This window comes from Panthera onca, chromosome B4, assembly GCF_046562875.1.
Source record: "Panthera onca isolate mPanOnc1 chromosome B4, mPanOnc1 haplotype 2, whole genome shotgun sequence".
Taxonomy (NCBI): Eukaryota; Metazoa; Chordata; class Mammalia; order Carnivora; family Felidae; genus Panthera; species Panthera onca.
The window spans coordinates 138,042,067-138,069,454 of NC_138345.1; the positions used below are offsets into that span (position 1 = coordinate 138,042,067).

General features: G+C 59.6%; 2 protein-coding genes across 8 annotated transcripts in view; one reads left to right on the plus strand and one right to left on the minus strand.

Moving 5' to 3' along the window:
- Positions 1-3,121: 3,121 nt before the first annotated feature.
- On the plus strand, positions 3,122-20,508 carry TRMU (tRNA mitochondrial 2-thiouridylase). Of its 6 annotated transcripts, none has more exons than XM_060656075.2 (11): positions 3,123-3,269; positions 6,177-6,342; positions 8,460-8,566; positions 10,273-10,395; positions 14,398-14,570; positions 16,083-16,136; positions 16,221-16,287; positions 17,580-17,680; positions 18,927-19,071; positions 19,415-19,497; positions 19,998-20,508. In XM_060656075.2, the coding sequence occupies exons 1-11, from the start codon at positions 3,188-3,190 to the stop codon at positions 20,160-20,162; spliced, it is 1,266 nt and encodes a 421-aa protein (XP_060512058.1). In that variant the 5' UTR covers positions 3,123-3,187; the 3' UTR covers positions 20,163-20,508. The 6 variants fall into 6 exon arrangements, with proteins under 6 accessions (XP_081652407.1, XP_060512058.1, XP_060512059.1 ...); XM_060656078.3 differs by lacking the exon at positions 3,123-3,269 and adding an exon at positions 8,236-8,356 and having other exon boundaries at positions 6,256-6,342; positions 14,457-14,570; XM_081796281.1 differs by lacking the exon at positions 10,273-10,395 and having other exon boundaries at positions 3,122-3,269.
- Positions 20,509-23,770: 3,262 nt separating this feature from the next.
- CELSR1 (cadherin EGF LAG seven-pass G-type receptor 1) overlaps positions 23,771-27,388 on the minus strand; it is a 137,910-nt gene continuing 134,292 nt past the window's right edge. Inside the window, exons 33-35 of one of the 2 annotated variants that reach the window (XM_078449300.2) lie at positions 27,025-27,258; positions 26,448-26,709; positions 23,771-25,680 (exon numbers count right to left, since the gene is read on the minus strand). In XM_078449300.2, coding sequence (XP_078305426.2) covers positions 25,656-25,680; positions 26,448-26,709; positions 27,025-27,258 — 521 coding nt within the window. In that variant the 3' untranslated portion in view covers positions 23,771-25,655. Of the gene's footprint in view, positions 25,681-26,447; positions 26,725-27,024; positions 27,259-27,388 lie in introns of both variants that reach the window. The other variant, XM_078449299.2, reaches the window with a different exon arrangement.

Consider the following 27,388-nt stretch of genomic DNA (forward strand, 5'->3'; position numbering starts at 1 on the left):
CCAGGTAGCCTGCGAGCCACTGGTGTGTATAGAGACCTCACTTCTTGAGGAAATTTCTCAGTCTCGGTTCGGTGGCCTCACGGCACACAGCACTACGTGCACCTGCTTTTTGGGCTCCCACCTGGTGTTTCCTGCACGAGACCGGGGCTGAGCGGGGAGAGCCGGGGAGCGGGGGGCTGCACTTTCTTTCTCCGATTAACACTGGGAACGGCAAGGTGACTCCCGTGGTGTCTGCAGAGGGGAAGCAGACGTCCCGAAGAGGATGGCTGCACCTGCGGGTAGAAGCTTTACGTTCAAAGGCGAGGCTGCTCGGACTGTGAGCGCCTCGTGCAGTCGTCTGAATAGACTACGGTTAGACTCAGAGCAACTCACCTTGTTGTCTGAATCCCCCCCCCCCGCCCCCCTGGCTGGCGGGAGCAGGGAACCTGTGGGAAGCCCAGTGGCCCACTCCTCCTCCGTGGCCCCGCGATTCACAGGGGAAAACCCCAAACCTGGAACTGAATCAATTCATTCCCATGTTGTTTTCTTAAAAGTTTTATTTATTTAAGTAATCTCTACACGAACCCAAGGTCAAGAGTCGCACGCTCCACGGACTGAGCTAGCCCAGCGCCCCACGTGTTCATGGAGACGAGGCAGGCCGCATGGTCCCGGGGATGCGGTGGGGGGCAAAGCTCAGGCTTCCCTGCCTAATGGTGGGAGGGAGGCGCATTGAACTCTTAGCTAATACACGGTTACCTAGTGGGGCTCTGGCCATCCCATCCAAACCCAGGGCATGAGCTGGGCCCTCCGTCCTGGGCCCGCTCCCTGGCTCCCCTCATCCAGGGCCCCTCCCCCCAGGCTGCCTCAGGAGCGGCCAGGCTCTTACTGGGGCCCAGGGGTGCCATCCAATCTGCAGGTGTCCTCAGGCAAGACAGAAGTAATAGGACTCTAATTCTCAAATGGGTGGGAGACGGCCCCCCAAAGGCACGTGTAGGATACGCAGCACCTCCTGGCAGAACGTCCCCCAGGCTCTCTTTTTCCTCCTAAGTGCACCACCCGAAGGGCTCAGTGTGGGAAAGGACACACTGGCCCTGGAGACAGGACCTTGGCTGCCACTAGAGGGCCACCCTCCTGGGTTTAAGAGGCCCAACTTCACCCGGTTTTTATCATATTTCATTAATTTTCTGGTGCAAGCCTCTGAAATCTAATCTTACATCGCTCTTAGCACATGGCACTTGAGAATTCATTGTCTTTCCTATCACTGCGCCATCCAAAGTAGCTGAAATACCTTGCCTTTAACTGAAAAGCAGCAGAAAATGTAGCAAAGGTATCATGTTTCAGCCACTTTGTGGGGGGGGGGGGGGGGGGCGGGTAGCAGACCTGAAAAAAATCCCTCTGCTTGGGCAGGAAAACTGGGCTTCTGCCCTTGTACCAAACTGCCACATCCAGGAGGGGCGTGGTCCTCTAGACTGAGCCAAAATACCCACCCCGTGGTTCAGCCACTGCCACAGACCCCACTAAAGGTTCACCCCAAAATTTGCCCGAAGGCCAGGTGGCCAAATACTGTGTTTACTCATCTCTTCTGGGAAGTCCAAGATGAAACAGATACTCTCATTGGATGTGTTATTGGATGACACCCTCTTCAGAAAAAGCAGTCATTCTTGTTTCCCCGAGGGGCCCTGTGACCTTCCTGCCTGTCGGGCTGCTCGCCCTGTGCCTGCTCGTGGCACCGGCGGCCACGACTCTCCAGCTGGCAGTTCCTGCTTCTCTTCTCGGAAATGGAGACTGGGGGCCTTCCTCGTTTCTCTCTAGACCCTCGAGGTAGTTCTGTCCTCAGGAAAATGCCTTGCCTTAATAATCATCCCAGTTTAAACACTTGCGCCCACTGTCAGCCTGTCAAGAAACTATTAAAAACTAGCCCAGTTCTAACCTGAAGCTTTGGGGGGGGTGTGTGTGTTACTGGCCCGATTTCCATTTATTTGCATTTGCTGCCGCATTTCCTCCCTGGCATTTTCAAACCATGGTTCAAATTCTACATGAAACTAATTTAGTGGAGTGGACTACTTTAGACTTCACCACTATGTTGGTGGACTGCAGTATTTTAAAATGAAAAAGAACCAAACGGAACATTATATGTACGTGGCGTATTGCAAAAGTAAAAACCGGTTAGAGAAGCATTCTTTATGGCTCTATGTGTAGGTTGGTGTGTCCTCTGGGCCACCCTGTAAAACGTGACGCTGGGTTTGAAGTGAATAAAGTTGAGAGTCGCTGATTTACAGAATGCCTGCATTTTGCTGGTGCGGACCACGCAGCTTCTGGTGTCAACCCAAATCAGTCCTTTGGGCCCCGTGACCCTCTTGGTCTGAGCCGGGCCAATCCCCTGCTTTGGGACTCCGCAGTGACCACCTCTTCGCTCTCACAGGCTCTCCGCCCGCCCTGCTCCGTTCAGGTTTCCAATCCGGTCCTCTTCCTTTGCCTTCACCACACCCTCACCCCTCTGCCTTCCCACTGTCTTCCTTTAGGCCCAGCGAATGTCTCCGGGTTCTGCTGTTTCTGTCCTCCAGAAATGTGCCCGCCACCGGTCCTCTGCCCGGCTGCCCCACGCGTGCGCTCCCGTGCGCACTCGTTCAGAACAGCCGATTCTCCCCAGGCACCTGACACGGACCAGGCAGGTCACTCCCCCCTCCGGGAAGAGAAACATCAAGTCCTCCACGGTCTTTGTCATCCCCCCACAGCCATTCGCGCAGCAAGGGCTAGATTCTACCTCAAGTACACCTCCTCCCCAGGCGGCTGTCACGCCTCCTAACCGGGCTCCCAGCTCGTCCTCTGCGCAGGGCACCCAGGAGAATTTTCCTGAATTTAGATGAGATCACTTGGCTCTCCTGCTTAGAGATTCCCTCTCCTAGAAACCAGCTCCTCCCCTCCGCCGTCTCCTCGCCCGCCTCCAGCCCGTCCGCTGGTGCACCCGGAAGTACACGCTAGCCCCGCCCCGGAGCTGCTCACGCAGCCGCGGCAGCGAGCCCGAGTTAGGGTGCGCGCGCAGGGGGCGTGGGCGGGGCCTCGAGAGCGGAAGCCCGGTCAAAGGGCGGAACGACGCGCGCGGACACACGTTTCCGTCCGGGCCGCGTCTGCGACGCCGCGGCGGGGGCGGGGCTTCCGGCGCGGCGCGGCAGAGGCGGCTGCGGTTGGGGAGGTTGGCGGCGTGCGGATGCAGGTGGCGCGGCACGTCGTGTGCGCCCTGTCCGGCGGGGTGGACAGCGCCGTGGCCGCGCTGCTGTTGAGGCGGAGAGGTGAGCGACCCCTCCTCGGAGACGCCGGCTCCCGGCCCCTCACCCTCCACGGGGTGGTCGAGGACGCGCGACCGCCTGGGCGCTCCCCCGCGCCCCGCCAGCCCGGTTACCGACCCAGTGGTAGGGATCCTGACCCTGGGGGCCGCGCTTCTCCCCGGCTCCGGAGCCCTCTGCCTGGAGTGACGGCGGCGGGGACGGCGCTGACCCTGGGAGGCCGCGGGCGGCCCTGAACGAGCTGACCCCCGCGGCCCAGGGGCCGCGCCGGACAGGCCCTTGCCCTCGAGGTGCCAACGCGGTCCTCAGCGCGTGTGCCGAGACGTCAGCGGATCGTCGGTGCTCGCCGTGCATCGCGCGACAGATTTCCGCCAGGGTGCTGGCGTTGCTTGCCGGCGTCTAGAGAGTGCCCGGGGTCGGGAGCCGAGATGAGCTGAATTCCCCATCTGTGTGGTCTTTCCCGTTGTGAGCCCTCATCCGCTTGGCGACCTTCGTGCACCCTCTGCTGTGAGCCCTTTCATTCTGGGCGCTTGGAATGCAGGGATGAATGAGGGGTTCCTGACCTCAGGCACGTTAGTTAAGCTCCCTTTGTCTGTGAAATGGAGCTAACCCTACCTCACTGGCTTAGTGGAAGCATTTAACACATACAGAAGCTTTACCCCAGTGCCCAGCACATGTCAGGCATTGAGAAAACAGCAGTGGTTATTAGCACACACTAATAACTGTAGGTTTTGTGAAAGGCATAGTTGAAGGCGTTGAATAGAAACATCTCTAACTTGAGAACGGGAAAATCAAAGCATCATAGAGGGTGATGGTGTTTGAGGCAAGGCTTGAAGAAGGAAGACTAGGGTTTCACTAAGCAGAGAATTGGGGGCCTGCAGTATGGAGGTAAGTGCTTCTGGCAGAGTCCACAGCTGGAGCAAAAGGTCAGAGGTGTGGCAGTGTTGGCCAGAGGGAGGTGGAAGGAGAGGAGGGCAGAGAAGCAGGTAGCGCCCTGGTTAAGATGTTATTTTAGGCACTTCAGGGTGGGCAGACTTGCAGAGCCCTGGAAGGTCCGAGATGACGTGTGTGACATGTTTTGAGTGACGTGGGCAGGCCAGATACACGGTTTTACTTTTCAGGAAGGTCATTCCCCTCCTCGCCAGGATCCAGACTGTTCCACTTCATATGGCAGCCTTTCCTGGGGTTTCCTTCTCAGTGCCAGAAGCTGATGGACTCAGCAAAGGAAGAGCTCGGTCCTCTCCTTGGCATCAAGGGCTCTCCTGGTCTTGTTGGAGGTGCACTTGCTGTCATGTGCCCCCTGGAAAGTTCAGGATGGGTGAAGCGCTAAGGTCCCGTCCTAGAGTGCCTGAGCCTGGTGCCCCTGTAAGCGGGTCCCATCTCCAAGGGGAGAATGAGCAGGCAGATGAGGTTAGAGATGAGTGGAGTTTTAAAGTGACATTCGTGCACCCTCTGCTGTGAGCCTTTCCTTTTGGGGCACTTGGAATGCAGGTGTGGATGGGATGCGTGGAGCTCTCTCCATTCCACAAGCCCTTTTTTGGCTCTGGTTCTGTAATGGGCACTGCTGGGCACTGGGACAGGCTGGACGAGATGTAGGCCCTGCCCTTTGAAGAGCTCCGTGTTTCGGTGATTTGCAGAAGGGGGCTGAGTGGAACACACCCAACAGAGCCCAGTGTGGTATGAGCTATAAGAGAAGGGAGTCGGGCGCCTGGGTGGCTCAGTCAGTTGCGTGTCCAATTTCAGCTCAGGTCATGATCTCACGGTTCGCATATTCAGGTCCCGCATCAGGCTCTGTGCTGACAACTCACAACTCAGAGCCTGGAGCCTGCTTTGGATTCTGTGTCTCTCTCTCTCTCTCTCTCTCTCTCTCTCTCTCTCTCTCTTTGCCCCTCACCTACTTGTGCTCTCCCTCTCTCTCAAAAGTAAATATTAAAAAAAAAAGAGAGAGAGAGAAGGGAGTCAGGTGCTCTGGGAAGCAGAGTGGGGAGGGCCAGATTAACCGGATTAACCAGCTGGGTGGGGGTGGTCTTGCAAATTTGTAGGTTAGTTTTGGCAAAGCTTTGTCATCCAGTCTCTGTTCTTTGGAGTCATGTGTTCTGGCTTTTGTTACATTGAGCCTACCCATGTAGAAAGAAACATTTCTCCTGCAAGGCAGGCACCTGGGTAGTTCACCTAAGCTGGTCTTTCCAGTATTTGGTTGGGTACTTTGTTACAACAGAAAAGGAAAAACTGGGTCATAAAAGATAAAGTTAGTATAGCATTTATAATCGAATAGCCTAGGGGCGCCTGGGTGGCTCAGTGGGTTAAGCGTCCAACTTTGGCTTGGGTCATGATCTCGTGGTTTGTGGGTTCGAGCCCTGCCCTGCGTCCGGCTGTGCTGACAGCTCAGAGCCTGGAGCCTGCTTCGGATTCTGTCCCTCCCTCTCTGCCCCAGCCCACTCGCATTCTGTCTCTGTCTCTCAAAAATAAACAAACATTAAAAAAAAAAAGTTGAGTTCCTGCTCTCTGATTCATGACTCATTTGCTGAGCCTCTCCCGCATGCTGGGCGTGCATCGTGCCGAGGCGGGGGGAGAGGGGGGGACACAAAGGTGCAAATATACCATCTTGCTTGCCTGGGGGTAGACGCTGGGCAACAGTTGCAGTGCAGCCATGCACTGTGATGTCCGAGGCCTTTACAGAGTGCTGTGGGAGTGTAGCCGAGGGAGCATCTCAGCCAGCCGGCAAGTCAGGTGTCTTGGGCTAAGATGTGAGTCACTTTGAAGGCCTTGTAGCAAAGCAGACATCTCTGGGCGAACCAGCAGATGGTGGTGTGGGAGGGGGGCCCGCCGGGGAGCTGCTCGGAGCTCAGAAGCCGCTGCCTTTTCACCCAGGGTTGATTACGGACTCTGATCTGTGCCTCCTCCCTTCCCCAGGCTACCAGGTGACGGGGGTGTTCATGAAGAACTGGGACTCGCTAGATGAACACGGGGTTTGCACTGCCGACAGAGACTGTGAAGATGCTTACAGAGTTTGCCAGATCCTAGACATCCCGTTCCATCAAGTGTCCTACGTGAAGGAGTACTGGAATGACGTGTTCAGGTGAGTGCGGTTCAGAGACGCGGGAGGCTTCCTCGTGTGCTGTGCCGCCCTTCCCAGGGAAGCAGCGCCATAGTTGGCCAGACTGGAGACAGGCGGGCAGTGCTGTTTGCATTGGTGCCAGAGGCCACGCGTGGGAGGCCTCAGCCGCCTGGGAGCTCTCGTCAGAGGCCATGCCTGGGTCCCGGAGCAGCCTGGCTCTCCTTATTGTGCCACCTGCCAGAAGTCTCTTTAATGCCTTCGTGAACCTTGAGTCGTTTCTGCTGCTGGCGTAGGGGAAGGTAGCTAAGGCCGGGGTCTTGCCTGACAGGTGCCACACAGTGGTTCCCGTGCGCGTCAGGGATTGGGGGCTTCTGGGAAAAAGAATTAGGTGATCCACTCTGCCTCTTGAAAACCTGAAACACATACACACACACTAAGACTTTAAAAATCTAACACGGGGGTGCTTGGCTGGCTCGGTCAGAAGAGCATGCGACTTTTCATCTCGGGGTCGTGAGTTTGAGCCCCACGTTGGGTGTAGAGGTTACTTAAATAAATAAAACTTAAAAAAAAAGATCTAATAACAATCCCAACAATGATTTTTAGGTGCTTGCTCTGTCCTGGGCCCAGTACCGCCTCTGGGGACATAAAGATAGCACTCTCTGGCTCAGAGACTTCTGAATTCTGTCCAAGGCCCACTTGGCCTTCAGGGGTCTCTTGCCGTCTCCCTCGCGGGGTGCAGGCAGGGCTTCTCCCCTCCCACTGTACAGGCTCCGCTCTGGTTCTTGCTGATGCCACTGACCTGTCTTCCGTTACACCGCTTGGGGAATGGTTCCCATGGCTTTTGTAAACCAGCGTAAACGCTTAACCTCTTTAACATTCACTCGGTACTTGTTACGTAGAGAATGTTCTGGGGGCTGTGGACATAAGAGAGTAAAGCATGGATTCTGCCTTAACTAGTTTACGGTTTAATAAAACGCTTGACAACTTTGGGGGCGTCTGGGTGGCTCCGTCGGTTAAGCGTCTGACTCTTGATCTCAGCTCAGGTCATGAGCTCACGGTTTGTGGGTTCGAGCCCCACGTTGGGCTCTGTGCTGACAGCGCAGCGTCTGCTTGGGATTCTCTCTCTCCTCCTCTCTCTGTGTCTCCTCTGCTCGTGCATGCTGTCTCTCTCTCTCTCTCTCTCTCCCTCTCTCTCAAAATAAACCGACATTAAAAAGGAAAACCCTCGACGACTTTCTAGCAATTAAAACAATACAAGTACGGAGCAACACAAGTTTTAGCCGTTCCGAGCGGAGTGACAGGCGGGAGGAACACAGCTCGGCATCGCCTGCTGAGGTTGGAGATGCGCATGTGACTGGGACCTTGTGCAGGTTCTTAGTTTGTCTTCATAACGTGGCCCCTGCGGTCAGCATTGTCTGTAACCGTCATGGGTCAGTGAGGAGCCACACAGCGCCACCTGCCCACCGTACAACCTGTCGCGCGAGTACACACGGACGTGGTCCTCCCGAAGTGACTGCTCTAAGACACGAAGCTCTTGCCGAACCGTCTTTGTGTCCGGGCAGCTGGCCGGTTAGAACAGGAGTCCAGCTGGGCTGCCGCTGCCCTGGCGGCCCCCAGGGCTCCTCGGGAGCGTGTCAGCCACGTGGGAGAGGTCCTTGCTGGCACGTTTGCCCAGGGCCCTGGGTCGCCAGGCTGCTGGTGGAATAGCTGGTAGAGCCCCGGTTGTCGCTCTGGATGAGGTCGTTCCCGCGCTGTCTCCGGCACGTTCTTCACTCGAGCCGCCTTTTGTGGGCGAAGTCAGGGGAGGCTGGGGTTGGGTCAGTCCCCCTCCCCTCCCCCGTGCCCCGTGAGCCTCTGGGGAGACAGAACGGCCGCTGAGCCGTAGTGGCCGGTGATACCTGACTTTCTGTCCAGGTTTATTCACTGTCGTAGATTCAGATGGGAAGTGCCCCCGGCTTTAAAGGAATATTTGATGAAAATACTGGAAACGGCCGTATACCGAAGCTCTCCTATTTTACGGAAAATTATGGTTTTGGTAAGAGAAGGAGGAACCAAGTTAAGCAAGTAACTTAACAGATGTATTTTTTTTTGAGGAATGTTTCGCACTCAGAAACAAAAGTCTTTTTCTTCTATTCCAGTGACTTTTTAAGTGAATACGAGAAAGGAAGGACTCCCAATCCTGACATAGTTTGCAACAAGCATATCAAATTCAGCTGTTTTTTCCATTATGCTGTGGATAATCTCGGTAAGTAATTTCATTATTTCCATTTAATCTTTTTAAAAGTCACAAGGTTTTCAGAGATAGCAGCCAAATCCTCATAAACAGTTTCGTCTTCCAGAAGGAAAGGAAGCGGTGAAAACAGTAATATTCTATCTCACTGAGTAAGAAAGAACTTTCTGGCAATATGCAAATGACAGGGTCAAAGGAAGAGAGCACGCGTCTTCACCGTGGACCGCGTGGGTGCGAGGTCTGTGCTGTTGGTTCAGGAGCCACGAACTTGAGAACATCCTGCGGAAACACAGGGTCACTGGTGGAGAGCTGAGAGCTGAGGTCCAGTTCTGCTCAGAACAGCACCGGTTCCAGGCGTGCTTCTAGTTAGCGGAAGTTTCCCGAGCCTGAGTTAGAGCTCAGCAAAGTCGGCGTTTGGTTTCTTGCTAGTCCTGCTGAGACGTTCTCAGCAGGCTTTCTCCGTGGCTTTCTGCTCTGCCTTGAGAACAGGTCTGGGTCTGTACCTGATTCTGGATTCTGGGGCGCCTGGGTGGCTCAGTCAGTTGAGCGTCTGACTCTTAATTTCTGCCCAGGTCATGATCCTGGAGTCACGGGATCAAGCCCCACATCGGGTTCCGTGCTGAGTCTGAGCCGTTTTGGGACTCTGTCTCTCTCTCTGTCCCCTTCTGCCCCTGCCCTGCATGCACACACACACGCGCCCTCTCGAGAACAAAACAACCCATCGTGGCCCTGCCGCCTGTAGACGGCTGCCCTGCAGATCTTGTCTACTCTGGTAGTTCTCCTCGCTCGTGTCCGTGTGCCCGTTGGGGCACCCCTCTTCCTTCGTGTGACCTTCCCTGATGCCCACTTGCTTGCTCGGACCGTCTGCGTGTCTGCTGCTGTGACGCCCACCGTCCTGTTCCTGTGTCCTGCTGTTGCCGGAGCTCCCACTTCTGGCCCCTCGGTTCGTTCTGTCCCGGGCGGCTCACCCTGCCGTGTGTGGCCACGCGCCAAGACGTGTTATTGTGACTGTCCTGTGCCGGCGGTCCAGTAGTGTCACCAGACTGCTGGCCTCTCTGTCACGTCAGCACTGCCGTGGCGACGTAGGTGGGCCCAGAGCAGGCTCGCGGATCGAGCGTATGAGCGACTGCAGCCGAGGGGGTGGCAGAACGTGGGTTCACAGACCACGATGACGCCTGCGAAACGGACTCCAAAAGTCCGGATGAATTTGAATGGCTAACGTCAGAACTGAATGTCAGGAGAGAGAAATGCAGGCTCCACGGCCCATTCTCACACGCGATCGGGCGCAGGTCTGGGGCCCCAGGCGCCTGGGCAGCCCGCGAGCCTGCCCCGGTGGGCCGCGTCTGGGGGGGCTGACATTTAGCCCCAGTTTGTTCTGGGGGGGCGTGACCGGTCCCTGGATTGTGTGTTGACTTTGGTTTTGAGCGTGTGAGGAGACTGGGCATCTGGTGGGCCGTGCGATCGCTGTGGGGTCTTAAAGGTTCTTCACAGGTTCCTAAAGCTGCACTGGAATCTTGTAGCAAGATTGTATCCGTTTAAATGAAGAGTTAAAGGTGAGCCTCCCTCCCCTGCACCGACCCCCGTGTGGAGGCGGCCCTCCGCAGACCATCCAGTACGAGGCTCGGCGTCCGCGTGCTTTGTTGAGCTCCCCAGGCCCGAGGAGGCCACGGCCGGCCATTGTGCGTCTGAAGTTTGATCTTGTGTTTTTAAAAACCTCACAGGAGCAGACGCGGTCGCCACAGGTCACTATGCCAGAACCTCACTGGAAGATGAGGAAGTCTTTCAGCAGAAGCACATTAAGAGGCCAGAAGGGCTTTTCAGAAATCGATTTGAAGTTAGAAATGGTAAGTTAAAGCGCCCAGGTCAGACCTTAAGTATTTGTGCACAGAGGAAAATGTTTCGGAGAGTAGCAACGGGTCACTCTCTGAGCAGGCCCTCCAGGTCTCTGTGTTCCAAACTAGCTTGCTTGTTTTGAAAAAGTACAGTTACCGAGAGGGCTGTCTGCCCTTAGAGCCCGGGATGAGGCAGCGGGAGTCCCGGTCGGGCGCCTGGGCACCGACTGGCTGGAACCTGAATCTGGTTTGCAGCCCAGTTCTGTACGCTGGGTGCTAGTGATTTGAGGGTTCCCGTGATATTTGAGGAGATACTTGATAGCTGAAGTGCTCACAGGCCTCGTTACTTACCATCAAGTTCTCGAGGGCTCGAGACTTAGGTGTATGGATCCAGTGTGACCCAGGTGCTGGGGCCTGATGCTCAGGCCGGTGGAAAATCCGTTTACAGAGATTACGTATGCAGATCAGTTGATCTGCGTTAGAGGGAGCACAGTTTCACCTTTCTAGAAAAATGCCCAACTGCTGGCTTGTCGTGGCATACATCTGTTTGTAGAAAAGAGGGATTCACGTCACCATGAAGTGAGAGACAAAATGGGCCCAGAGCCATATGTGAGTGAGAAGTTTCCACTGATGTGGGAGCGCTGAAGGGTTGGCACCTGCTGACCGCCTGCCTCACGGCACCTTCCCCTTTCCCCCAAGCCCAGGCCGTTACAGGCACACGTTCCACTGGGCTCCTCTTAGAGTGGAGGGGGATAGGCTTGTCCCGTCTCACAGATGAGGAAACTGAGGCGCGGATGAAGTCATTTGGCCAGGGTGCCTCTGGTGGTAATGTGATAGGGTCCCCTCCCTAAGGAAAGAAGAAAAACCCTCAGGGCAAGCTGGCCACACACGTATGTGACCGCATCGTCCCTCCTGACCTTGTAACGTGAGATCACTTAATCAGACTGCATGTTTGTGTGTTACCATACGTGAAAGACAAAGAAGTTAAAAACACACGAAAAACTACGCCACGTGGAGTTCGGGGCTCCGGTTTTTGGGTACGAACCCAACTGAGCGGTGCCGGCAGGAATAAAGCTGCTTCCTGAAAAGAAGAGCCTCGGGGTCGCGGCTCTGTGCGAGAATCCCGCTGCACTACACCTGGATCCCAGCCCAGTTCTGCCCGGCCCCGCAGCTTACGCTCGTCCTGCTGTGCCAGGCCCCAGTTGGGCTCTGTCCTCCGTGTCTCTGGGCCTGGTCGGAAGGCCACGGCCGTCGTGCTGCAGGGGCCCCCAGGGTGCTGGCTGTTGCCCGGCGGCCCTTCTTCCTCCACGGCACAGGGCGCTCAGATCGCCTTCCCGGCCTGCGCAGGCCCAGCTCATACTGCTGTCTGCCGGGTGCTGGGCCTTTGGCCTCAGGTACAGACGTGGGGGAGAGGACAGGCGTCTTCTGCCTCCCTCCCAGCCGCTCCCCGCCACTCTTCCGGAAGCCGCTCCACGCCGGGGAAGAGCGCAGACCCCGCCACTCGGGGGCGCCACAGCAGGATCCACTGAGTAAATACGGACGGAAGGGTCCTGAGTAGATGAAGGGTTTATTTCCATGTGGAACAGGCATGCTCACTTGTCTCCTAGAACATGGTTTGCCTTCCAGAGCCGTCTGGACCTTTCTGCTGGGCCACAGGCACTCTGAAACTTGTGATCGCGTTGACCTCTGTTTTGTTGAGTAATTTTAACGTGTGGTTGTCTTAATAATACGACCGTGTCTTTGTTTTAGTGTGTTTTTTAGGCACACTAGAGCTTTTATTGAATTCTTACTTAGTTGCCCCAGAGACCTGGAATAGAGCCTCCTGGCCTGGGCCCGGGCCCCGGGGAGAGCGTGCGCGGGGTCAGGTGGCCCCCAGAGCCGGCGCTCCTGGGCCCTGGCCTTGTGTCTGGTTACCTCACCTGTGCAAAGTGGGGGCGCCGTCGGCCGGCCATGGGCGTGAGGTTCAGGGTTGTGCGAAGGTTCCTGGCACGAGCGTATCTCCCGCATGTTCCTGTCTCTGCTTTAACGGTTGTCAACTTGTTTTTTTAAATCATAGGTTTTGAGGGGCGCCTGGGTGGCTCAGTCGGTTGAGCGTCCGACTTCAGCTCAGGTCATGATCTCACAGTTTGTGAGTTCGAGCCCTGCATCAGGCTCTGTGCTGATGGCTCGGAGCCTGGAGCCTGCTTTGGATTCCGTGTCTCCCTCGCTCTCTGCCCCTCCCCTGCTCATGCTCTGTCTCTCTCTTTCAAAAATAAATAAAAACATTAAAAAACTTTTTTTTTTAAATCATAGGTTTTGAGTTTGTTTTAAAAAACTCCAAACTGTGGGGCGCCTGGGTGGCGCAGTCGGTTAAGCGTCCGACTTCAGCCAGGTCACGATCTCGCGGTCCGTGAGTTCGAGCCCCGCGTCGGGCTCTGGGCTGATGGCTCAGAGCCTGGAGCCTGATTCCAATTCTGTGTCTCCCTCTCTCTCTGCCCCTCCCCCGTTCATGCTCTGTCTCTCTCTGTCCCAAAAATAAATAAAAACCATTGAAAAAAAAATTAAAAAAAAAAAAAAAAAAAAAAAAACTCCAAACTGTGAGGAAATGCCATTTGCTTCCAAGGTCCTGGGGTTTTTATGTGGACGCTGTTTGACTGGCTTTTGTTTTGAAACAACAAGGAGCGTTAGGCAAACGAGCGTGCCTACCGATGACCGGGTGGCCGAACTCCGTTTTTCATTTTCAACTGATTCTGTTGCTTTGTGCCTAGAAAATTAGGGAATAGCACCCACCTGCACCTGCACCGTTCCGTTGAACCCTTTCAGTGATCCCAGCCTCGGTTTCCTCGTCTGTAAAATGGGGAGAGTCCAACTTTCCACGGCAAAAGCGAGAATCAGGGTTGAGGTCACGGGTGACCATGACCTGTACAGAGCCCGTGTTCCACACGGGACTGTGCCAGGCTGACCGGCACACGTGTGTTTGGGCCCGTCGCACACGGTAGCGTGCCCTCAGGGTGACGGGCGGCGGCCTCTCGGCACCGTGTACCGGTAGCCCGCGTAGCTTTTCCCGTCGGTCCCTGAACCTCGGAGCGGGAGCTTGACGGTCCCGGTCATGGAAGTGCCGCCGCGTGCCGGGCTGGGTCGGTGGGGCCCAGTGCTGGAGCTGGGCCGCCTCCGATGCGGGGTCCCAGGGCCACGGTCAGTCACACCTGTGCACCGTTGCCTGAGAGCCAGAGACGGTTTTGTCTCTAGTGGGGGCACCGGAGCGCCGCACAGACGCCTGCGTGACTCTCGGCAGGAAGCGTTGAGCTGAGGAAGGGGAGGAGTTCGAGGCACTCTCGCCGGCCTGGGGCCTGGGGCCTGGGGGCAGCGGGCAGCGGGGCGCGGCACCGTGGCGGTGTGGGGAACCGCACAGCTGACCCCACGTCGGGGGGTGTCCGGGGGTCCTGTCACCCACTCGCCTCCCACGTGGCTGCGTGTTGTAGACAGTTCACCTTGGCACTTCAGAATGGTTTCACGTGGCGTTTAAAATACTGTCATCTAATGTGCGAACTGGAATAAATTTCCTTATCGCATAAAATCCGCCTTCCCTGTATCTTTTTTTTTTTTAATGTTTATTTTTGAGAGAGACCGAGCGCGCGAGTACGAGCAGGGGAGGGGCAGAGAGAGAGGGAGAGAGACACAGAATCCGAAGCAGGCTTCAGGCTCTGAGCTGTCAGCACAAAACCTGACACAGGGCTCGAACTCAGGAGCCGTGAGATCATGACCTGAGCCGAAGTCGGACGCCTGACCGACTGAGCCACCCAGGCGCCCCTCCCCTGTATCGTTTTTAATGGTAGATGAATCAGGGAGAGTTTTTCTCCCCTTATCCATGGTGATTGTCTGTTGTGTTTTTTTTCTTTCTGGTAGTCTGCTTTTGAGTATTGATTTTTGCTTCTGACAGGCCAGGGGGAGTCCAAGTAGAGGGAAAGACGTTATTCAGAGCAAAGTACCATCATTTTTATTTCTGCAACTTGTTTTGTTCTTTACTCTTGGCAGCGGTAAAGCTTCTACAAGCAGCTGACAGCTTTAAAGACCAGACCTTCTTTCTCAGCCAGGTTTCCCAAGATGCCCTGAGGAGAACCCTCTTCCCTCTGGGGGGATTAACGAAACATTTTGTCAAGAAAATAGCTGCAGAGAATAGACTTCATCATGTGCTCCAGAAGAAAGAGGTAGGGTCGAGGGCACTGTGCTCGCGTCGCCCTCTCCGCGGTCTGGGGAGAAGCAGGGCCCTGTGGTCACCGCCCCGTGTCCTCCCCAGGCTCTAACGTCAGGAGAGAGCGGGGCTGCGCGCTCTGGGAGGCCCTGTGCACATTCAGAAGGCCGCTGAGACGGGACTTCTCCCCCCCCCGACCCCTCCGCGGCCCCACTCCGGGGTGGGCAGCTTTTCACAGCAGCCGTGGTGGCTCAGTGGGTGCTCTTGGCCCAGCCTGCCGGGCGAGGGCGGCACAGTGAGGACCAGGCCCCGAGACGCCCCGGGCCAGAGCTCTGGCGCTGCCCGCACTCGTCCAGCCCCTCAGTCGAGGGTGCTGTGCTCCGGGCCTGTGAGGGTGGGTGAGGAGCACACGGTGTCTTCACGAAACAAACCACCGTAAAATTAGACAACGTCTGTGTAGGACATTAGAGGATCCTGTGAAAGGAATTCCTCACACCAGGGGGCTCTAACTAGATCGGGGCTTGACCCCGACCCGAGGACGGGCTCCTAGGAGTTAACGTTTACCTAAGACCTCGGGATGAATAGGATTTAGTGTCACAGAGAGGGCTGGGGGGGAGACAGTCCCAGTAGTGCAAAGAGCATGTGCAAAGGCCCTGAGGCAAGAAAGAGCCCATGCATTGGAGTGAAGGTGAGGGCAGCGTGGTGGAGGTTCAGTGCTAGGGGATGGTCCCGCAGGCTCGGTGCGCTCGGTCTGACCGGGTGACGTCCAGGGTTGGGCACGAGCATGACCGTCCCTTCCCAGGACCACATCCTTTGACACATCCCGCCACCCATCATCTCTCTTCCTCTGTTTACCTGTTCAGTTTCTGGGTGTGGCTCTGTGATGGGAGCTGGGGGAGGGGGCGCCACACTGCAGAGATGCACCGTAGAGAACAGGCCAGAAAGCCGTGACGGGACAGGAGCCGCGTGGAGCGCGTTCCAGCGTGTCTCCTGTGCTGGAGTAGGCCTCCCCGAGGGAGTCCTCTCTTCCACGGACTCTGCTGTGATGCTTCAGCTTCTGGCCCACTGCCTCTACTTCCGGGTCCTGCTCTGGCCCCCGTGTCCCCCATGGCTCCCGGACGGTGGCCTGACGGCTCGCACGACTGTCATTTTCTCTCCTGGGGCAGCTGGGCTGACGTCTGCCGCGCTGGGGCCACATCCTGCCAGGGGTGGACGTGATGGCGGCCTCGCTGAGCTCATAAGATCCAGGGTCGGGGGTCCATTATTTAAGACCCGGCTAAGAGGAGAGGCTAAGAGGTTCTGCGGGCCCCTCAGGTCTGTTTGTGGGTGTGACTGGTGTCCGTGGGTGCTGGCCGAGGAAAGCCAGGCCCGGAGCCCGGAGGTGTGCCGAGGCTCAGGGCAGGCGGTGGGGCCCGGCGAGGCCCAGGTGCCCGTCTCTCGTTCTCCCGGCCTGGCTGGTCCTCGTGTCCTCGTGCGGACGCCAGCTGCCTGTTCGTTCTCCTCACGCACGGCCCTCCTTTCGTTTCAGAGCATGGGCATCTGCTTCGTCGGTAAAAGAAATTTTGAAAATTTCATCCTTCAGGTGAGTGTTCTTTGACGCGTGAGTGTGGACCCGTGTTTCTGCTCTGGACTTGGATCCGTTAGTAAGGAAGTGCTTGTTTTCCAGTATCTGCAGCCTCGGCCTGGTAAATTTATTTCCATAGAAGACAACAGAGTTCTGGGAACACATAAAGGTGAGACACAGCCTCGGGCTGCCCTTCGTTGTAAACTCCCCGAGTCGTGGGGCGGGCTTCCGCTGTGGGAAATTGAGGCGAGAAGCCTGTAATTCCTTCCACATCTGCCCGTGAGTCTGAGAAGCCCGTGGGTGGGGGTCGCGGGTGAGCGAGGGAGCGTGGTGGCGGCTGTGGCCGGGAGGCATTGCGGCTCAGAGAGGGGTGCCATCCGAGTCAGAAAGACTTCGCTCTCCAGTTGGGTGTTCTGTCCCTGCACGTGGAATTATCTGTATGAAAAGAAAACATCCCACCCTCGTGAAAGAAGTGTGATCGACTGATTCCAGAGTAGGAGCTTCCAGATCTAGAACAAGGAAGAGGTGGGATCAGAGGGTGTCCGCATAAGGCAGCGGTGTTGCACTTGGGGTGCTGCTTGCTCATGCGCAGGCGTTTTCAGGGGGGCACCGTGAGCTTGCACAGAGCGGGTGTGGGGAGGCTGCGACCGGCTAACGAGGCGCCAGCATTCACAGCCCAGGGGGAGGGGGGATGGATGTTGGGTTGGTGAGTGGTGGGTCTGTGCCCTGGAGCCAGAGAAGCCCTCGGGCCCTGGATGGCCAGGTAGGTCTTGACCCAGAGCGTGCCTGACCTGGTGGGGGGCGAGGGCTGGTGCTCAGACGTGGCCAGTCTCACAGGTGGTTCTTTGGAATCCACCGCCCCAGTTTGGGTAGATGGCTTCACTTTCCTGTCGGGGGTGGGCTTTTACAAAAGTCCCCAAGCGGAGACAGGTGGAGGTGACAGCCTTGCTGGGGACAGAACTGCAGGGTGCTGCCTGCCCATCTCCAGCACAGCACGGTGGCCCGGGGCACTGTGATCCCCTCAGGAGGGAAGGAGGGGGTGGCGGCTTGGCCATCTGGTCTTGTGATGTTTTTCCGTGGGGAGTGCACAGAGCAGTCGGGGGCAGCCCGGATGCCACAGCCCCCGTGCGGTTCGTACATCAGAGGGGCTGGTGGACGCTCGGCAGGAGGGGGTCGTGGGCCCGGAGGACGCCCAGTCCACCTTCTAAAGGAGCTTTCCTGCTGCTCGCGGGTCAGGTGGTCCAGCAGCTGGAATTGGCTCCTTCCGGGGCTGCGAGGTAGAGCCTAACCCAGGCGCGGGGCAGGGCCTGGACGAGCTCAGGTGTGTGGTCAGGACTGCCCCTCGGCGGTGGTCCGCGGAGCCTCCTGACTGTCCCCCTTCATCCACCCCTTCCGGTTAGGAGGGGTGTGCTGTTTGGGAGGGGGCTGGTGCCAGTCCCCTGAGGAACTGTCTTTCCGTAGGTTGGTTCCTGTATACTTTGGGCCAGAGAGCCAGGATAGGCGGCTTACGCGAGCCCTGGTATGTGGTGGAGAAGGACGGCACCAAGGGTGACGTGTTTGTGGTGAGTCGGGCTGGCCTTTTAGGCAGGTGACAGAGGTCTGTGTTTGGCACGGCCCACAGTGTTTGTGAGACCAGGCAGGGCTGCTGAAACCCTACGGAACGGCAGTGATTGACGGACCACCCTTGCCTTTCCTCTGCGTCCTCCTGGGACTGGCCCAAGGTACCAGAAGGCGTTTGTTTAAGGTAGTCCTTAGGCTCTTACCATACGCCGGTCACTCTAGCGGTCGTGTCGTCAGCTGCTACGTGTAGATACTGTTTGTTAGGAGAGAGCCCGAAGGTCCACAGAGAGGAGGTAGCTTCAGTGCTTGGGACAGGGCTCGCCCAGGCTCCAGCAAGTCATTGGCCCAAGTGGAGCCAGGACCAGACCGGTTTGTGTGCCACAGCGGGGCCCCGGACCTCTGTGCCCCCCCCACCCCCCCGTCCCTGGGCTCTAGAGCAGGGCTTCACAAAGGGGGTGCGTTCGCCCTGCACCCCGGGACGTTCGGCAGTGTCCCCTGCTGGATGGAGGCCGGGGCGCTGCTAACATCCTGCAGGATAGCCCCTCCCCCCTGACAGTGGCCCTGCCCTGAGAGAGCGGGCTGCCATCTCATGCTGTCACATAACCGGGGGACCTTCTCTTAGACACCGGCCGAGAGGCCAGTTGGCTTCGCCCCCTGATTCTGGGTATCTCCTTCCAGGAAGAGCTGTAGGCGTAGAAGCCGGGGCAGGGGTTGTGGTCGTGTATGAATTAAAGTGGTTTTAGAGTAAAATTTCAGTGGTCTGTTTTGCTTTCAGAAAAACCCGTAGGGTCATCAGCTGACGTTTGTCCCCGTGAGGATATCCTTGCCTGGGGGGGTGGGGTGGGGGGGGTGGGGACAGGGGCTCCAGGGGCAGATGGCCCCAGCACAGCCCCGGGGAGCCTGCCCTGTCCCTTCTCTCCTCAGCCGCTTGGTGTCTGACGGGCTGCCTGAGGTGACCTTTTTGAAAGACAAGCCAGCGTCCTGGCGGGCCCGTGCGCCAGGCAGGTGGGGGCAGCGAGGCGTGAACTTGCAGCCAGCATGCTGTGGTCAGCCGCTCGCCGTGTGTGACCGTGATGAGCCACTGTCCCTCCTGGGCCTTGGTCTCCTCCCGTGCGGAACGGGGACGGGAAGGCCGTGGGCTGGTCCCGAGTCTCCGTGGCCGACGCCCCAGTTACCAGTAGGCGTGCGGTTGGGTGGGCGCCCCCGCCGGGGGCTTCGGTGCCCTGACCTGCACGCTCCGCTCCGCAGGCCCCCCGGACAGACCACCCGGCTCTGTACCGGGACCTGCTGCGGACCAGCCGCGTGCACTGGATCGCGGAGGAGCCGCCCGCCGCCCTGGTCCGCGACAAGATGATGGAGTGCCACTTCCGGTTCCGCCACCAGATGGCGCTAGGTGACTGAGCGGGAGGGTCCCTTCAGACAGGGGAGCCCAGTTGAGGGCAGTGGCCGTGAGACCCGCGGCCCGACGGTCCCCCACCGTTGGGTTGGATGACCCCTTCCAAACCCCTGTTCGAGGGCCAGCCCTGGGAGCGGCACCGGGAGGCTCGAGGCCGGCTTCGCCTCCGTCGTCGGTGCCGCGGGCAGGGGCTGCGGCTGTGGCGGCCGAGCCGTAGGTGGTGCGTGCGCCTGTGGGCCCCGGCGGGCGGGGCTCCTTCCTCCCTGGGGGTGCGAGGCCTGGGGCCGAGCACGCGTGGAGAGGCCGGAGCCCCCCCTAAGGACCCCTCTCTCGTACACAGTGCCGTGCGTGTTGACCCTCAATCAAGACGGCACCGTGTGGGTGACGGCCGTGAAGGCCGTGCGGGCCCTTGCCCCCGGACAGGTGAGTGGGGCACGCCCGGTCTTGTGCGGTGCTGCAGAGGGAGGAGGGGGAGCCCGGCTGGAAGGCAGGACGGGGCCTCACACGACCCCTGGGGGTGCGGGGCCTGGAGCCCCTGGGCGTTAGGACTGGCTCAGCCGAGAGGGCTCCGGCCAGTGGGCTTCGTGCTCCGGAAGGATGCGCCGTGCTTCCTCCCCACCAGGGCACCCGGTTCACGGGGTGGGGGCTCAGGTCACCCGGGCAGCGAGGGTGGAAGCCGCACCCAGCCCCGCGCCCGGCATGCCTCCCCCAGGCACGACAGCAGTGAGGGCTGCTCCTGCTTGGCCACTGGGAGGCCCAGCTGCCCTGTCTTGGCCCGTGGGGGCGGGGACAGAGGAGGGGCAGGCAGAGCGTTGCCCCTCCCCCTCCCCCTCCCCCCCCCCCCCACCCCCGCACTGCTGGCTGCTTGTGGGCATCTGGCGCCAGGTCCCACTGCTGGTGACACGGGCCTCTTTCCTCTTTAGTTTGCCGTCTTCTACAAAGGGGATGAGTGTCTGGGCAGCGGGAAAATCCTGCGCTTGGGGCCGTCTGCCTACATACTCCAGAAGGGCAAGAGCAAGTCCCGGGTGTCCACCGAGGGCCCCAGCGATGGCCCGGGCGGCGGCCCAGGGTTGGGTCCCACGCTCTGAAAGAGGCTGCGGCTGCTGGCAAGCGCCAGGCGCGGACGCGGAGGAACAGAGCCTGGGGTGGGGCAGCGAGGGGGAGCTTGGCGGGGTGTGCGGCCCCGGTTCCCTCCAGGCTGGCCGAGCTTCCAGAAAGCCGCCAGAGCCGAGGAGAGCCCCGGAAAGGCCAGCCCTGGCTTCTCCAAGTCGGCGCTCTGGCCAGAAGGACTTGCTGGCTAGTGGGTGTGTCCCAAGTGCCCCGTTTCTAGAGTTGCTCTTTCATGCTCCCTGGAAAGTTTCCCACCTGCAGGCACGCAGGGGACCTGGCCGAGGAGGCCGCGGGGACAGCAGTCAATAAAACATCTGTCTGGGATGCAGATTCTGACGGGGGTCTCCTGGGGGGTGGAAGCCGCAGGTGCAGAGAGGCAGGCGGACAGTTCAGGAGGAGGGTTGGAGGCCTCGCTCCCCACTCCCACCGTGCCCTCCCTCCCCTGTGGCGGGGAGGGGGTGGTGGTGGACTTGAGCCGAGCCCCACCTGCCAGGGCGCCCTCGGGGTGTGTGACGGCCTGAGGCCCAGAGGCCCCCCTCCCCCTGCAGAATGCTCGGTGCCCTGGCTGCCTCCGAGGGAAGGCCTGAGGGGCCTGCGTCCCAGAGAGGAGGGCTTGGCCGCAGCCAGCGTGTGCCTGTGTGTCTCCGTCCGTCTGGGCTGCTGGCACCGGCCACCTCGGGTGGGGCCGCTTACAAACGACACGTTTGCTCCTCGTGGTTGCAGAGACCGGAAGTCCGAGGTCAGGGTGCCAGCGGGGTCGGCCGAGCCTCCCCTGAAGGTTCACAGCCGACCGCTCGCTGTGTCCTCACACGGCCAAAGGGTGAGGGGTCTTTCTGGGGCTTCTTACAAGAACACTAACCCCGTTCACCAGGAATCCACCCTCGTGACCTAAGTGCCTTCCGAAGGCCTCATCTCTTAATACTGTTAAGTTGGGGATTCAGGGTTTCGACATTCCGGTTTTGGCGGGGGCACACTCAACTCAGCCCGTAGCATAGGTGTGCGTGCATGTGTGCGTTTTGTGGCACAGGCCAGGCTGAGAACTGCTTGGCAAGTGAGGATAAAAACTTCAGAGCCAGCTGTGCTGAGTGGGCGACAGACACGCTTTGGCGCCGGGGCATTTTCATCACCGCAGAGTCCTAGAGAGCCCCTCGCCTGCTGTGTGTGCAGTTAGGGCCCCATTGGGCAACAGCCCCAGGCCTTGGGGGTGGGAAGTATGGAGACGCTCTGCCTGGGGGTGTGCGGGGAGTTGTCAGGTGGGTCAGGCAGGAAATCGGCCTTTCCTAGGGACAGGCCGTGTCTGGGCCCCACTGCCTCCAGCTTGCCTGCCCTGAAGGTGGGGCCTGGGCAGGGCAGCACCCCCTCCAGGTTTCCTGGTGCTTCGCCCCAAGGGCTCAGCCCCCTGCTCTGCTAAGGACAGAGAGCCTGGGCTCCCTTCTCTCACTGGCCCCAGACCCAGCACATTCTTGGAGCTTTGAGCTTCTGTGGGGGCCAGAAGTGTGGTTCCCTGTCTTCTATGGACAGAAGGTTCTAGACTAGAGGTAGCATAGCCCTCCAGGCATGGTGCTGCAGGAGAAGCACCCGGGAAGGTTGTCACGTGGCCCCGCCCTTCAGGGCCTGTAGTGGGGACAGGACCAGTCCTGGGTCTGGGTCCCAGGGGTGTGAACCCCCTCCCCCTGAGGCAGATCACGGGCCCCAGAGGACTACCGTGAGAGGTGGGCTTCCTTCTGAACGGGAGGGAGGCCTAGGTGGTTTTGAGCAGAAAATCCCTCTGGTCTCTGAGGTATGGGTGGGAGCGAATAGACCGGTGGGCTGTGGGCCAGGAGAAGGAGGCAGGCCGTTGGATTTAGGAAGTCAGGTGTAGCAGGTCAGGAGGGGGGGTGGACGACTGAGACCTGTGTCTGGACGGGGTCCTGCTGCCCTCGGTTCTCTGTGTGCGTCAGGACGGCTGTGCTTCAGAGCAGAGGGGGCCGCCGTCCCGTGTAGCCGGGAAGGGAGGCCCGGGCCAGGCACCCCGCTCGGCGCCTGCCCCAGCCTTGGTGTGGGGGCTGCAGCCTGCAGGGAGGCCAGCCTCTGGCCTGACCCCATGTCCCTGCCAGCCTGGGCAAAGGGCACGGAGTGTGCTGGGCCCTGTGGCTGGCTTAGTGTGACGCAGTGTTGGGGGGCTTTAAGACCAGGCCGCTGAGCGGGGCTGGGAGCGAGGTGCCAGCCCGTTTTCCCAGAGGCAGGACCAGAGTGGTCCCCCTCGGTGATGGTCGGGGTGCTGGGGCTGTGCCCAGAGCAGTTTTCCCTCCACACCACCTGATGAGGGAAGCGATGCCGTCCAAAGAGCTGAAACCCCAGTGTCCCGCCTCCTCAGACCTGTCCCTGCCTCAGTCTGCCCTCTCCCCACCCTTAGCTCCGGGCCCATCCCCCAGGTTCCCCCCCAGCAGGAGGCTCCCCCCCAGCAGGAGGCTCCCGAGGCTGAAAGAGGGGAGTGGGCCTGCCCCGGGGTGTCTGGGACCCATCCTGTGATCCAGGTAAAGGAGTGCGTCCCGAGAGGTGGGGCTTCGGCCTCGGCCAGAAGGCGGACCACCGCTGGGTGTGCGGTGGCGGGGAGGCCGGAACCGGAACCCCACCCTTGTTCTGCCTGCTCAGGGGACAGCACGGAGCCTGCCTGGGCCCACGTGTCCCCTGATTCACTGCCCTGCTGGCTGGGCCTCTTGCCCATGAGCCCAGCTGTAAGCTGTGGCCGCTCTGGGAAGGCCCCACCGGCCCACCCTGCTCTGTGCAAGGCGACCCTCGGAAACGGCAGGAGGGAGGAAGCGCCCTGGGCACAGGCCGCAGGGAGGCGCTGCCCGTCTCATCAGCCCAGGGCCAGATCTGCAGCCTGCAGGCCGCCGGTGGAGGAAGGTGGGGGACGGGCGCAAACCCGCCGCTGCCGCTCGGGCCACCCAGGCCTCACCTGAGGCGCGTGGCAGCCTTCCAGCTGGCAGTGCTTTCCTCCCCCTGCTGGGCTCTGCCCGCCCTCCATGTGCCCTTGAGGCCACCGGCCCTCTGTGGAAGGCCACTTTGTGCCGCCTCAGAGATTCAGCGGCAGCTGTCGGCCAGGGGGCGCCATCGGGCCAAGCTCCTGAGCTGGGACTCTGGCCCCTCCCACTGCCCTGTCCGCTCACCTGGGGGCCAGCAGGCTCTAGGGCTGTACCCCCCAGGTGACCTTCAGAAGACCCTGGCAGACCAGAGGGGTGGGGGCTGAGAAGTAGGACACGTGTTCCCCCCTGTGCCTCTTTCCCAAGTGGGCACCTCACTGCCAGGCCCCGTCACCCCCACCACGTGCACGGATCCTGAGGGAAAGGCCCCGGGCTGGTGCCTTTGCACACGGTGAGAGCTAGATTTAAGGATGTCAGGAAACCCCAAGTAGGGCCAGCTCGTCCAGAGTTCTGTCAGGAGAATGGACAGAAAGTTCTAGTACAGCTCCTCCCCCCCCCACCCCCCCCCCCACCCCATTCCCCCGGCTTGTCCTTGGCATCCTGTCCAAGGTCCCTTCCACAGCTGCGTCAGGAAGCGGGGCAGGGCAGTGGGGACGGGGGAGATGAGCACGGCAGAAGCGCATGTTCAAAAATCTTAATTTATTGCAGACTCTTGTTGCGATTCCAGTGTTCTGAACAATAAATAGACATTTGTTAAAAAAATCTCCAGTGTCTCATCTCTTATAAAGTCTTAAGTCACAAAAATAGGTTTACAGTTTTTCCTGTCTTAATAAAACTTGACCATTGGTTTTTGGTAACAATTCTGATCAAATCAAAAACCACCTGAAAGGGCCCGAGTCGCAGAAGAGGCCGTGATGGTGTGAAGGTGGGTGTTCAGACTTGCGAATGTCAAAACGTCCTTTATGTAGGAAGCGTCTCGTCGGTGGTAAACACTTACTGATGCTATCATTTTCCGTCTTCAAAAGGCCACTCACCTGTTAAGGCACATCATTCATTCCAACCTGTGGACCGTGGGGGCTGTTTCCCTTGGGTGTGAAGTGCGTGGCCTTAGACTGGTCTCACGTACGCGGTCCCTGGTGTCGTGAGCAGCGCCCTCCTTCCCGTCAGAGTACTGCGCCGTGGAAGTCACCTGCTGTTAGCATATCTTATGGTTTCTCGTATTTGGAAGCAGCTGTGCTAGTAATGTATTTGGGCGCCTGATTCAAAGAACAAAGAAAACGAATGAAACGTGTCTGAGTGATTCTGGGCCCGGTTCCACAGACCTTGGGCCGCACTGTGCCAACTGCCCACGGTGGGACGGCCCCAGCCGATCCTCGGTAGGAGCTTCCAAAAAACAGCCTGGTAACCATTGACAAGTGTGGCTGCGGCTTTGTCCCTGTGCACAATTGGCCATTTGAGGCAAAATGAAGCAATTGGTCGGACTCGGGGGTGGGGCCCCAGCCCTCCCGCAGATCCTCAGAGTCTAAAAGAGCTGGAGAATTGGCAGGAAGGAGCGTGGCCTCCCGGAAGACCTCACACCTCCGTCTGAATCGGGAACGTGTGAACACCGAGGTCCCACTGGGGACAGGAGCAGCGGAGCAGAAGTCCCCACCTGCAGGACCACGGGGCCAGGGAGGCCTGCAGGGCCCAGAGCGGGCCCGGTGTGGGCACCGGGGGTGGGGGGCAGCCGTGGGGCACCTGCAGGAGTCCCACCCTGCCTCTGTCTCGGATCCACCACCGTCGAGGCAGCTGGGAGCTGATGGCAAACGTCTCGAAAACAAACGTGTGTGAATTCAGGCAGCTGCGTGTAATGCCCACAGTCCTTGTGTACTGGCCGAAAGCAGCAGCAGGAGCCTCTGTTTAAAGACAACCTCACTCCCAACGCACTTCCCACCTCCGATCTGCTGGGACACCAGCTGCATCGATGCGTGCCAGATTCAAGTACAACCGTACAATCTCCCTCATGTAAAAAAAATAGCGGTCGTTCTGCAGATCTCTCAGTATCAATCCGTACAAATGCAAAATATACACAGGCTTTCGCCTTCTCAGAGTTCCATACAAATATACAGAAGCATCTACACCTTTTCAACGAAGCAAAGTCCTTTGCTTTAAGACGAGGAGTGTCTTTGCAAAGAGCCAGCCAGGCCAGGCAGCTCCTCTCTCTTGAGGCCAGCTCGGGCCCTGCCAGCTCTTGCCTGGGCCCTCTCCTGGCCCGCGGGTGCACGGCTTCGGCTCTGGGTCTGGATCAAGCTGTGCCAGCCTCCGGGAGTCCACGCCTCCTTGTGCCTGTGGCCTTTGGCACTTGTCAGGGGTCAGCTGGGCCCTGAGCCCCTGGGGGCGGCCCAGAGCTTTGTGTCCAGACCGTCCGTCACACCAGCCAGGGGGCTGCCAGCAGGGACCCCCACCACCAGGGCCTGCTTCACTGGAAAGGCCGTGGTCCCTTGGGCTCCAAGGTCCAAGGGTGTCTCGACGCAGCACAGGGGCCTGGACGGAGGCGCTGGGCTCGTGTCCCGCTTTCCTGACGGTTCAGATTGAGGTTTCGTTGCTGCCTCTGTGCGTGGGAAGAAGCCAGCAGGTGGGCTGAGGTCCCACAGGGGGCAGGGAGCAGAAATCCCCAGTCAGGGGACAGGGAATGCCCGGGGGCTCCGAGGAGGGCAAGCTCCTGTGTGGACACAGCTGCGCTAGGCAGGAGAGGGGGCGGGTTGAGCCGCCGGGAGGGCCAGGCTCGTCTGAGCGTCCACACAGCCAGCCTCACCGCAGAGCGTGGGGCATCAAGGTTAGCAACCGAACTTTTTCTGTTTTAAGAGAGCCGTTCTAGAGGACCTGGCTCCCGGTCTTTGCTCCTCCCTTGGGAGTCTGTGGGAGGGAGCAGCTACGGGGAGAGGCCAAGATCCCAGCTCCTCGCCTCTGCAGAGGGGCGCCCCAGAGCCTTGGCGTCCTCGACCACAAAACAGGGCAGTAACGAGCTGGACAAGATCCTTACAAAGTGCTTGGTCCGGCACAGTCTGAAGTCCTGGAAGTTCAGGGCTGGGCAGGCCCTGGGGGCTTTGGCCACTGTGGCCCCCACAGGGCCTCAATGTCAGCAGCGCAGCCCCCGCCCCCTCCACCAGGTCAGAAGTCCGCTTCCTCTGGGGCCGACTTGTCCTGACCCCCGCAGAGGCCCCTCCCCTCCCCGGTACCCCGGTGCAGCCCCTGGGCCCCTGAGCACCGCCCCTTTCTGGACTGGACACCTGTCCCGCGACAAGGGACAGAGGGAAGGCTGGCTGGGGGCTGCTCCTGCAGCCCTGCAGCCCCGCAGCCGAGGCCCAGGCTACTCACTCGGAGTCGGAACCGGCGGCCTGGGCACTCCCGGCGCGCACGTTCATGGCCACCCCGTTGAGGTGCTCGCGCCCCGGCTCCCGGCGCGGGCTCTTGACGGTGATGGCGCCGTCGGGGGCGCGGGCCCCGTCGCTCGAGCCCAGGGAGGACGAACGCGATGGCGCGGGGCTCTGCTCGCACTCGGCCAGCTTCTCCCGGAGCCGGGACTTCAGGCTCTTCTCGGTCAGCGGCGGCGGGTAAGTGACTTTGTTTTTCAAGATGCCTGTTGGTGCGGAAACTGAGAAGGTCACGTTCAGGATGACGCTGCCGGATGCGGGGATTCCCGGAGGACTGGTCCCTGCGGACCCACCCGCGCACCCCTCAGCCCCTGCCCTTCTCTCCTCGGGTCTCAGCGCCAGGCGGCGGGGCCCAGTGGCCGCCTCTGCGCAGCCCCCACGCCGGCCAGGACCCAGGACCCTGCCCCCTCCCAGATGGTCCCCCTTCTGTCCGGTCCTCGTCCCTATCCCCCCCCCCGCCCCGCCCCCTTTGCTAGGAGAGGCTTCCTGGGGACAACGGGCCCTCCCCACTTCTGAGGTACCTTTTCTCTGCTCAGGGGGCGGGTTGGGGGGCACTCCCGCAGGCCTCGGCGGGCCCCCGCTCTCCTGGTCTGGGGGGCACTCGCTGCAGTGATTGCCCTGCTCATCCAGGTGCAGTTCCACGCTGACCTTGGTCTCCACCTTCAGGCGCGGCTTGTCACCAGGCTCCTCACTGTCGCTCCCAGCCAGGCTCTCGTTGGGCCAGCCGGCGGGGATGTGGTTGGCTGCAGTGTCCGCTGAGGCACAGGAGGGACCGTCACCAAGCGGGGAGGGTCCCTGCTTGGCTTGGAGCTACATACACCCCCTAGAAGGTTCCCCGGTGTCCCTCCGTGGGGAGTCCGCATCCTAAGTGGTCCGGTCCTCCCG

Coding starts and splice junctions, on each gene's coding strand:
- TRMU (XM_060656075.2), top strand. CDS start 3,188: ATGCAGGTGGCGCGGCACGTCGTGTGCGCCCTGTCCGGCGGGGTGGAC. Junction 3,270..6,176: donor GCTGCTGTTGAGGCGGAGAG/GTGAGCGACCCC, acceptor TCCCTTCCCCAG/GCTACCAGGTGACGGGGGTG. Junction 8,567..10,272: donor TTATGCTGTGGATAATCTCG/GTAAGTAATTTC, acceptor AAAACCTCACAG/GAGCAGACGCGGTCGCCACA.